Source organism: Phaethon lepturus, unplaced genomic scaffold (genome assembly GCF_000687285.1).
Source record: "Phaethon lepturus isolate BGI_N335 unplaced genomic scaffold, ASM68728v1 scaffold55661, whole genome shotgun sequence".
In the NCBI taxonomy this organism is placed as follows: Eukaryota; Metazoa; Chordata; class Aves; order Phaethontiformes; family Phaethontidae; genus Phaethon; species Phaethon lepturus.
The window spans coordinates 6,174-18,259 of record NW_010516630.1 but is presented as its reverse complement, the minus strand read 5'-3'; the positions used below and the strand labels follow the sequence as shown (position 1 = coordinate 18,259).

At 36.9% G+C, this 12,086-nt stretch overlaps 1 protein-coding gene across 1 annotated transcript; it reads left to right on the top strand.

The window, feature by feature from the left end:
* Positions 1 to 268: 268 nt before the first annotated feature.
* LOC104627747 (PAX3- and PAX7-binding protein 1) lies at positions 269 to 11,529 on the top strand (the record flags this gene model as incomplete). The annotated part of the gene is made up of 9 exons (XM_010296100.1): positions 269 to 384; positions 2,713 to 2,912; positions 4,871 to 5,015; positions 5,165 to 5,286; positions 6,037 to 6,113; positions 6,377 to 6,443; positions 8,027 to 8,173; positions 8,571 to 8,725; positions 10,852 to 11,529. Coding segments are annotated over 9 exons (1,147 nt in total), but the record flags the coding sequence as incomplete, so codon positions are not given.
* Positions 11,530 to 12,086: the final 557 nt, after the last annotated feature.

Sequence of the window (12,086 nt, the reverse complement as noted above, 5' to 3'; positions counted from 1 at the left end):
TCCATATATATCATGCACCATTGCATGATACTGATTCTAAACCACTGAAGAAAGCACAGTAAACCCATTCTGTATATATACAGTCTCTGCTGGTTTCTCTTCCTTCCATTGTTTGAGGCAGCAATATAGTGGAATGTTTGGTGTGGTGACCTAGTGAAAGTTTTTTTTCAACCTGGATTTAAAAGTTAAGACAAGCTTAGGTGGGTCTGTTCATTGTATAGGGGGCAGAAAAAAGTAGTAGGTGGTTTATACTGCTGATCCTTTTCAGAGCTCGTCGTAGACAAGCAAGAGAGCAAACTGGGAAGATGGCAGATCACCTTGAAGGCCTTTCCAGTGATGATGAGGAAACTTCAACAGATATTACAAACTTCAACATGGAGCGAGGTTAGAAAAGCTACTGAAGCTTTGTGTAACAAAATACAGAAAATTTGGCGGGTGCAGGGAGGGAAATGGTCCAAATGCAGCCCTGTATGTGCATTTCATTGTATTTTAGAGAAGCTTTAGGAACTGTGCCTTGCTGGATAATCACTGTGACCAAAACAGTCTCTTTTGCCAATCTGTTGTGCAGCTTGCAGCTACCTAAATATCCCATCCTTAGTGAGATTCTTTTTATTTAATTCAAACATTCTTTTGCTGGTAAGCAGAAAACTTTTGTACCTTCAGTGGATATTAAGTCTTCCTTCTAATTTGTAACATGGTTTATTGTTCTTCAAATATCTGTTTATCTTACATGTGAAATTCTGAAAACCTCAGTGCTTTAGAAATTTTTTTTTTGCTTGATAGGAAGCATTTTCTGGAGTTTTGTGCATCTAGAAATGCAATGACAAAAGTTTTGTAGGCTGTTACAGCCTGGCAAACTTTGCAGATGATAGAAAACAATGTGGAATGCAAACACTGATGAAAGATATTGTGGTATTGACTTGATTTGAAATTTGTCTGCAGTTTTATTATGGCTTGCTCAAATTAACCATTATTATGCAATTATGCATAACTATGCAGTAAATGGGGTTATAAATTAAGCTAATGCCTCTAAAGCACTGGGAGAACGGCAAGAAGCCTGAGATTTGGTGAAGTATGGATAGTTTGATGGAACAGTCATCTTTCACAGCAGCAGTTAAAAGGTAAACAATTCCAGTGGTTACTGTGAAACCAGTAGTGAAGAAAGTAGAACATCACTGTGGTAATCCTGTTACTTTCTTATTTTGAACTTTATACTTCTGTCTGATTAAAGAGAATTTAATCAAATTAGAAGAAATGTGGAAAAGGAGAGCAGCAAGGTTCACATATATAGAATTGCTTATGTTGTATGTGAGGAGGTATTAAACAGTTTTGGACTCTTGAGCTTTCATCAGACAGTGTTGCCTTTTCACTGTATGAGAGCTAGGAGGCATGAAGTGAAGTGATAGGATAGGTTTAAAGTAAACTAGTCACTTTCCACAGAGAGTGTAATAAAAATGTTGGAAGTAATTGCTGTAGGTGGTTGTGGAGACCCAAATTATGAACAGCTGGAAAAAACAATTAGGTGAACTGTCTAGCAGTTGGATCCTTCAGAAGTCTGAACAGTTTCCACACCTTTAGTTGCTGGCTGATTTAACAAAATTGTGGATGCAGGGAGAGGTCTTTGATAAACAAAGCAACTGTTTGTGGTTGTTAGGTGCTATAACTAACTTTGCTAAGTTAAATGATCTAGATTAAAAATCCAGTGTGGCTGAATTGTTCCTCGTAACTTGGCGCTTTTATGTGTACAAAACCCTTTTGTAGGAGTTTCATCAGTTTATGAGTAAGCATAGTATTTCTAAAGCTTTTTTTTATTATTTGTAGCTCTTATATTAGTCCACAGTCAGCAGTGAGCTATGTGGAACAGAGAGGTGCACTTTGGACCTGCTAACTTTATTTGTACATCTCCTCTTGATCCCTGTGTGAAAAGTCTGTTTATATGATATAATGTCATGTTTCCTCAGCCCTGTCTCTACCTGCTGTGTATACTAGTTACGTTAGTTGTGTATAGGATACTACTGTAACTGAACATTTAAAACTGTGGCTGCAGCAAAAATGACTGACTGAAATGAAACTCACCCTGGGAAGTAGAAAAGATGAAGGCAAAATAGTATATATAGAGAAAGTTTTGGACCACATAGAATCCTAGTACTGTAAATACAAAAAAAAAAAAAAAAGGTAAGGAAGGTGCTAAGGGATTGTAATAGTTGTCCAGTGCTAACAGACATGTTACACTCAGGAGCTTAGCATGGTGTCTGCCAGGACCCCCTCAGTCTGAAAAGCTGATTCAGTTGCTTATCTGAGATGCCCTCCTGTACTTGCACTTGGATGAACAAAGCTGTAGAATAATTTGGGTTGGAAGGGACCTGGAGATCAGCTGTTCCAAATTCCCATGCGGAGCAAGGCCAGCTTTGAAGTTAGAGCCACACTGGATACAGCCCAATACATCACCAATCCAGTGTCTGGTAACTGAAAATCATTGTATGAAATGTTTAAAACCAGACTTGTGATAAAATAGTACATTGCAAAGTACTTACGTTTTTATTGCTTTGTGTATTTGAGGCAGAAGTAACAGAACTTTTAAAGGTGATGTTTTTTTGGTTTTGTTTAATAGGAGTTAGCTTATGCCAGTGAACATCAAAGTCCATCTTGAAAGAGGTGTTACAGGGAATAGGCAATTAATTTGTTACTCTCTTTCTCCTCCCCCCCCCCCAGACCGTATATTGAAAGAATCCAGCAAAGTTTTCGAAGATGTTTTGGAAAGCTTTTACTCAATTGATTGTATTAAGTCACAGTTTGAAGCTTGGCGCTCAAAGTACTTTGCTTCTTATAAGGATGCTTATATTGGCCTCTGTTTACCAAAGCTGTTTAACCCTTTAATCAGACTTCAGCTGCTTATCTGGACTCCTTTGGAGGTAAGGTCCTCTGCAAGCAACTGCTACATAAGCTTGTCTATAGTGGTTCTTCCACACTTCTGCAGAGCAAAGTAAATTGCACCTTTGATGTGTGCTTCTCGTAAATGCGTGTTCTAGGCACAAAGTTTAAAATGGGCACTTCTCTTGGGGTGAAGCTTTTTTTGGGGAGTTTCTGGACTGTTGTCCTCTGTGTTCCCAGCAGGCCAGGGTTCAGTTCAGCATGTGCCAGTACCTTCTCAATGGGTGGTGTGGACCAAAAAGCCACTTAAGCTTCTTAAGTGATACATTTAGGTTTTAAAATACGTAAGAGAAAATTGTCATTCTAGAGATACAGTTTCTTCAGAAGTGGACCTAAGCCTGCTTTTATGTTGACTTAGAACCTATGTCTCTACCTTATACATCCTTCTTTCTCTCACCTACACCTTCATACCCTGTAGAACTCTGGATGGCAATTTCCAAGTCTTCCTCATAGTACTTGTTGCCCCGTTATTAGGTAAGGAACATGGAAAAAGCAGGATAACATGGTTGCAGCCCAGTATCCCTGGCATATATTCATTGTTCAGCCTGCATGCGTGTGCTGACATGAGTAGCCATCAGGACAAACAGTTCAGATAGCTTTTGAACTCCACTCTGTTCTTCCTACCACTGAAAGCTTTTGTAAGGTGTTTCTGCTGCAGTCAGGTGTGTATTTTTGCAGTATTGGTAGAAACTTACTTTTTTGCTGCTGTGTTGCCGTTTACTGGGGAGTGGGTCATAGGCGCAGAGTGAGTGAAATTTCATAAGCTTCCTTTTTTGGTGTGTTTTTTCATTTTAATTAGGAAACTAGCCTAATAAAGCAGATTGTCGCCTTCCCTTTCAAAACTTAGCTCATCTGCAGCACCGTCTGCAGATGTGTCAGCCTATCTCACAAATGACTGAATCTCTTCTTTTTTCAGAAGTGATTTTTTTTCTTTACTACTGATATATTTGTAGAAGGGGATCTTCTGTGGCCTCTGCTCTGATTGCAGAGGATAGGAAGCACGAGACTTCAGAGAGCTTTCAGAGTATTTAATTTGAATAAAAGAGGGAAAATCTGTGAACGGTGTCCTCATTAAATTTAAAACCGTTTTTGCACATTTTCCGTTCCCCCCTGCTATTCCTGTGTGAGTTCCCAGGCTGGCAAAACAAAGTTCAAGTTAGTTGGAGACACTGTGCACAATTCTCAAATCTAATGATTTTCACTGCTCTGTGTTACTGGTCCTGTTAAGCATTTTGTTGTTAGAAAAACTGCAAGGCATTCATAAAAAGAGTTTTTTAATCCAGAAAGCATAATTCTGTAACACAGCACAAATTAATTATACTTCTCACTTCTACCCGTATCTGTAGGCTTTTATTTGGGTCTGGTGTATTTAGAAGTTAAAATCTGTAGGGCAACAGCTGCCAAAAAAAGCAGTCTTGCTTCCACTATTTTCACTTTCATTAGATCTAGTGATTGTGTAGTTGTAAAGTGAATTGGTTCATTTAGCAGATTTATGGAAAATGGACCTTGCTCCTCATCCTCTCTCAGGTTTTGGTTAGGTTAGGTTGTCCATATGCACTAATCTGACCTGTGATGCCATGATTGGTAGCATGCAGGCAGAGGCAGAACATTTTCTTTGCTTCTCAGGAATCAGGCTTGCCTATGTTTCTGAAGGAAGTAGTATCACTGCTTCAGAAGTAGGGGAGACAAAGCAGGTGAAGTAATTTGCCCGTTCTTGTGCCAGATAAAGAGACTGTTAGGTCTTGAGGCACTATATCTTTTTTAAGTTGTTATTGTGCTTAATTCCTGCTTACTCTGCCTGCTTAGCACACTTGGTAGACTGTTTTAAAGTAGTTTTATTCTGTTTTGTGAGTGTATCATACTTGCATGTATAATACTTTTTTATGTGTTGACTTCAAATCTCTGTTTAGGAATCTAACCTCAATTCTTTTGTTGTTAGGGCAAGTGTCGAGATTTTGAGACTATGTTGTGGTTTGAATCATTGCTGTTTTATGGCTGTGAAGAACAGGAGCAAGTGAAAGATGATGCTGATATTTCACTATTGCCTACCATTGTAGAGAGAGTTGTTCTCCCTAAATTAACAGGTACAGTCTTGGAAAGAAAAGGGGTGTGTGTGGAAGCTGATGCTTGTTTGTGCTTTCAGATTTTACTGTGTTGTAAATAAATGCCTGATTGTCTTAGTACCTTTATTTGATTATTTGCAAAGTAGAGTAATTCTTGTACTCTCTTACAGTGATTTCTGAAAATATATGGGATCCTTTTTCTACAACACAAACATCTAGAATGGTAGCAATTGTACAGAAACTAGTAGATGGATATCCTTCAGTGGTGAATGCAGAAAACAAAAATATGCAAGTAAGTTGTTTTTTCTTAAATATCTTGCATAAGTTAAGGAATTTGAATATATTTTTAATACACTATATTGGAGAACACAGCATGCTTAGTGAGGAGCAAGAAAGAGAATTTTGCAATTATTTGTTGCTCTGCAGCCTAGTTATGGAGAATTAAATACATGATAAATTAGGAGGAGGAACTCAGTGAAGTCTCTGCAAAATAAATGCTAGAAATAAAAAGAGATACCAAATGTACTAAGACTTGTTGGCCTGCAGTTTTGCTTTAAGCGTCAGCTACAAATAGTCAGGCTTCTCTTTTTTTAGATCTCTGTAACCTTTTGAAATGTATTGCCTTGAAATTTGATTATTTTACTTAGCTTCTCTGAATACAAGAACCGATGTCATGAGTTCAGGTGCTGTAGCTAATGCAATGTATGCATTGTCTTTAGAATAATGGGAGGTGGGCCAAGTGGGGAAGTTAGCAGAAGCTTAAAAATGACAAAAGCCCTGACTTCACAGAAGTTAGTTGTGTAGCCAAGCTTAACCATAAAGTAATTCCATTGCCTTCCATTTTTATTGAAAGTGTCAAATTTCAGCTCTGTTAATTATTACAGGCTTCTCTTAAGACTTTATTTATATGTGTGCTTAAGTGTGTATGCCTCTTACTGTTAGGGTCACAAATGTTCTTTGTTGCTTTGAAAAATCTATTTCTGAGTGGTTAACTATGAAGCAGTGTTTTGGACGCTTTTAAAAAAAAAATTATCTGTTTCAGATGCTTTTAAAGGCATTGTTGCTAAGAATGAGGAGAACACTAGATGATGATGTATTCATGCCCTTATATCCAAAAAAGTAAGTTTGCTTTCAACTATGGTGTTAGACCTTTATTAGCAAGTCGGTGTCTTCTGTCCATAGTTAACAGGGTTTTTTTCCCAGTATGGTTCACTGGCTGGATACAGGAGATGTTTTGTTATCGTGCTGTGAGGATTTAGCAAAGACAAGCAGGATGAAAGGGAATATTTATAGAAATGAACTGTGTGTGGGAAGGAGGAAGCCAGCAAACTCCAGACAGAGGTGGTCTTGGTTGCTCATTAAAGAAATCTCTTACTTTCCAGCATCTTAGAAAACAAGAACTCTGGTCCATATTTGTTTTTCCAACGTCAGTTTTGGTCCTCTGTTAAGGTAAGTCAGTAAATACATCCAGTAAATCTTTGGTCTAGACAGCGTAGTAATAAAATCCTCTTCAAATTTGTAGAAAATGGTAGATGGAAATTGCTTTTAACTTTATTTGAAAGAACTCTAAATTAGGATTCTTAGTCTTTGATAATGCACTGTGCCCTCTTCAAAAGACTGCCAAGAGAAAGCATCATCATTTTAACCTGTAGATCGAGGGTTTACTTAGCATACTCAACCCAGGTTTTTTAATGTCATTGTGCTTGTCAGAATAAAATATGCTGCTTTTATTTCACTTACATGGAAATGAGAGCGCTTGGTTTGTATTTTTATATATATATAGTCTGTGTTTGAGAATCTTCATGAAAATAACTTGGCCCCTTTTGGAAGGCTCACTGCTGTTTATAAGAGCATTTGTAATCTTAGTTTAATTGAAACGATAAAGTGTGAAAGAAAAAGTCTGTGTGTGGAATGTGCAATATAGAGTTTGCAAAGGTCTATAAGAAGCTATGACTGTTGCAGTTTATTTCCAATAAAAGGCTGTGAAGAAAATGAACTCCAAACTAAACAGGAAAGTAAAGTATGAGACCCATGTTGATTGAACTGCTCATTTCCATGGTCCCACAAACAGAATTATCTGGAATTTTCTATCTAAATTGCAGCAGTGAGGGAGACTGTATTCAGAATAGGTTTGCAATCACTTTATTTACTTAACATATTTGTTGCTGAATTCTTTCACTTTGAAATAAAAGTCAACTTCTTAAATGCTGTCTAGACCAAAATATGCACAAAGCTTGTTTATTAAAATGCTGCTGTTACAAATGAAACAGACTGCTTATTTAGGGCGTGTATCTCTTAAGAGCGAAATATCCTGCTTCTGGCAGTATCTGTCAGAGCTTGGGCAGTTTATGCGGGCTGTTACCACTGTTTATTTTAGGGAAGGATTAAAAATACAGCTTTCTTGTGCTAGAAAGTCGATGATAGCATCACAGACGAGTAGAAGTAGAAGCTGGGAGGCAAGCGCTCATTTACTGTTTCCTGATGATCTGCCTCAACAGTAAACTGCTGTCTGCGTTCATTTGTACGAGGCTGGCAGCAATTCTCCCACCAGCCGTACACCAGTGGGCAGTAACAGCTGTACTGCTGGCACAGCCAGCACTCCCCCGTGACGCTTTCTGTGCCTCTTGTGTCACCGTGCCTTGCAAATAGGGTATGCTGGCAGCAGAGCTGGGGATTTCATTGACAAGGGGGATGTGAATTTGCCCCTGTATGGCATATGCTAGGCCTCACTGGGCTTGACATGGACATAAAATTTTGAGAACAAGGTGGCTTAAAACTTTAATTCTTTTTTTTTCTGATTTCTTGGGCAAAACACGAGCAAAGTTGAGGTGGTGGTCGTTGTTGTATGAGAATTTGTAACACTCTAGGCTGGTGCTTCACGGATTCTGAATAGTTTTGAAGCTAACAGAAGGCATATTTTCACTGCTTACCTTGGCCATACTGTTGCATTTGAAGAGGCTCTAGAGTGTTTGATCAACTTCCTGGTTTCAGTACATTTTAAAATACTTATTTTCCCTGTGTTGTATTTTCAGTTATTAGGAAACTTTCTCCAGTGGTATGGAATCCTTTCAAACAAAACTCTCCAGGAGCTGTCAATAGATGGTCTGCTAAATAGATATATTCTTATGGCTTTTCAAAACTCTGAGTATGGAGAGGACAGCATTAAGAAAGCTCAAAGTGTAAGTAAAATCAAACAGTGTTTAAAATCTCTTGTAATTCAGAACCTTCAACTGGAGGAAAAGTGTAGTTAAAACTTGGTCACCTGTGAAATCTTGGCCTTGATATCTCAAAGTTGTCATGTCGGTGAAAATTAGATAATTTTTTTTTGAATACACAAACTAAGGAAGGAACTTTCTGTGGCTCATACCTGTAGATAGTTTAGGTACAGTGTAGATTTCAGTGGTTTACTGCTTGACTTTTGGGGTGGGGTTGTTTTTTTTTTGGTAGGTTTCTTACTGTTGCACTGAGTTGGGCCTTGTCACTGCAATCTTACATGGCAGACTTCACAAATCTTGTTAGCTAGCTTTTAAAATTTTGTTACATTGTGTTTAACTTTCTTTTTCGTGTTATGTCTAGGTAATTGCTTGCTTTCCTAAACAGTGGTTCGCTAGTCTAAAAGGAGACAAGACTATTTCTCAGCTCGAAAACTTCTGTAGATACCTTGTTCATCTGGCCGATACAATTTATAGAAACAGCATTGGTTGCTCTGATGTAGAGAAAAGAAATGCGAGGTAACTTATTTTCAGTTAATGCAGTTGCAATTCTTGTGCTTTGTAGTATTCTGCTGATGCATGCAAACATGAATAAATATCTCCATACTGCTCCATGTCTTTTGAAACATCTTTGAATTCACACTTAAAAAATCTTGCGGTATGGTAGGTGGAGAGATTTTTAAGGTGTCTCAAAACAGCAATTGCTGGAAATCTTTAAACATTCATAATATATTTAGCACTAATGCTTAGTGTCACTGATCCTGGCAAATTTTCTATCTACTGGTTTTGGACTGTTCCACCTTGTGAGCTTGTTGCTGATTGCTGCATAATGGCTTCTAAGTTACAAACTGCTTTTGTATATATTACAAAAGTTCGGACTTGATTTACTCAACGAATTAGATGAACCTGTTTTCTCCTAGATTGAAGAGTCATTTTATTTGTATCTGATAACCAGCATAATTAAAAGTTCAGATTAGATGCATAAATGTTACTGTTGGCCAAGTCACCTGAAATGCTATGAATGTGTCGTTTTAAGCAATGATAAACTTAAAGACCAAGTTGTTGCACTGATATGCAGGAATATAACAAGACTGGAAAATGGTTTATTCCTGTGCTGTTGCATGAGAAGAATAGGTTTCAAGGTCAATAGTTCTGTTGTTCCAGCAAACCTGAAGTTTGGAAAGATGAACCTCCTTGCTACCTGCATTAGTCATTCTTGATAGTTGAACTTGGTTGAGCCATTGAGTTACCCTTCAATTATTGAGGCTTTCTGAGGGATTAGATCGTTCTCCCTTTTTGATCTTAGGCATAGCACTGAAACACAGAGACAAAAATTTTCCTTAAACCATAGCAGAAGAATCTCGGTTAAGAGGTTGGTTGTGTTCCTGGTATCAATTTTTTTTTTTTCCCAGTTACCACATTGGTTATTGGACACTTTTCTGTCTTTGGAGTCACTTTTGGCAGTGGCATATGAATCATCTTGTTTTCAGAGAACACTGAGCTTTGTTGCCACACTGGGCAACAAAGTTATGCCTCAGAACTTTGTGTCCAAAGTATGATAGTAGTGTCACGTACCAATTTAAATTTCCCCATGATTCAAATTCAAAATAGACTTGTTACCCCTTCCTTTCTAAAACCAAAATGCCTGGCCTAGCATGATACTGGAATTGAAATTAAGGACTTGAGAGCATCCGGTAGAGATTACTTTTCTCTTTTGGTAGCCTGTTTATGAATTTGAAAGAACTTTCTTTAACAGCTGAAATAACAATTTGGTAAAATTTTGTATTGGAAGAGAGACATCTAATTAATCTGTTTTTCATAGAGAGTTCTAATTTAATTTCTGTCTTCTTGCTTTTTCTAGGCATTTAACAAATCTTTTTGCCATAGCCCCAAATAAAGTCTGCAGCAGAAATACTACTTTTTATAACTGAAGAATGTTATGTGTTTTCGTATAAAGCCTAATATAGTTGTTTGAAACAAAAATGCAGTAATTGCTGCCGAGAGGGAAGTGTATCTTTACCGATGTCTGGTGCTAGTTTTCCAAACTGGATGTGTTTTCACAGATCAGCTAGGTTCATTTTTAAGATTGATTTTGAACTTCTAGTATTTTTTGTGAGACTGGTCTAAAATTCATGTCCGTCCTCCCAGCAAGATACCAAAATGGTTTTTGACAGCCGAAGTCCTAGCAGTTTGTTCACTCTAGGCTTCCTACATTGACCTGAATTGTAATGCAGTTCATTGGTGGCAAGCTTCATAGCTTCATACCTTTTTAAGGCACGCATTAAAGCATACTTGCTGCCTTGATTTTTTTTTTTTTTCTTGCTTAAACATTAGTTACCAAGAGAGCTGTGGCTCATTGCAGAGTACTATAAGTAATCCAAGACTTTTTCTTGAGATTATGCTGCATCTAGTATTAAATCATATTGTATGATTAATTCCTACCCCAAAATATTTTTTTTTAATTTCAGTGCAAAGCTGATGCTTAGTCTGATTAAAATAAGTTGGTTAAGTGGAGGAGAACATGAGGCGAAGTTATCTGAAACTGATTTGCTATATGGATTCATAATGTAGTCTTCTGTTGAAATATTAATACTTGTATATGATTTGTCTATTCCTGTATTGATTTCTTCTTCCTCTTTTTTTAGGGAGCACATAAAGCAGATCATAAAGCTTCTAGCAAGTATTCGAGCACTGGATCATGCTGTGACAGTTGCAAATGATCACAACGTAAAAGAGTTAAAGATTTTAATAGAAGGAAAATAGACTTTTTCAACAACTCATTTTGAGCTTTAAAACCATTCCTGATGTGTAATTTATGTACATATGTAAAGTTTCTTAAACTGTAAAGTATTGATCTTTGTTTTAATACGAAGTGCATTCTTATATACAGCATCCTTAAAAAAAAACAAAAAACAAACAAAAAACTTCTTTGAAAACAAAAATGGAATCCCAAGATTGTCATCTTTCCACAAATAAGATTTTCCTTAAAGATTCTCAAAATCTTGTTTACAAAAATACTTTGTAGCCATGATTAGTAGTCATCTACTCCTGTTAATTGTTCCATGGTTAACTGGAATGTGTATAATATATTACGTGTAATACAATGTGTGCATCTATTTATACCACCATGTTGCTTTCACACTGGGTATAGAGATCTTGTACTGTTGAAATAAGCGTTTTTTAGCAAATGAAAAGCTTATTTTGACAATAAAGTGATCATATTATTGGTCAAAAGGGCTGGCAAAACAAATATGTGAAAATCATTTGAGCTAAAGAGTAGAGATGCTTTCAAATGGAACCTGACCTTTAAGAAGCAGCTGTGCTGCATTCAAATTGGAATAGCTAAAAAATCATTTGCATTCAGAATATGGAACTCCTGAAGACTGTTCTTAGAAACAAAACAGAAAGGAAAACCCAAATCAATGCTTAATTACTTTTTTTAATACAGGCATACAATGAGAACTTGTGATTATTGCGCAAATACATATGGCAGCAATTCCTAAGCGCCAAACACCTTTCATTTTGTAGGAGTAATAGTTTACCCATGAACTCTGGGCCCTCACTCCTTGTGCAAGTTGGTTAAATTTACTGTTTGTGTCTATTTTTTTTTGTAACTTCATACACGGAACCTGTTTTTTCTGATTGGTGTGGCTAAAGATGTCAAGCAAAATGAAGGTGAAGAAAATTTTATATCCTATGATTTGAAGTATTTATTTTGTAGTAAATACTCAAGTGTTACACTTCCCACAAAATACCATCTAAGATTAGTCTTCGGAAAAAAGCATTTAATTGAAATGTAAATTTAAAAAAGTACTTTAAAAATCTGGCAATTTACATCAGAACATTAGTGACTCTATCTTGGGGTCCAAGGCATGGGAAC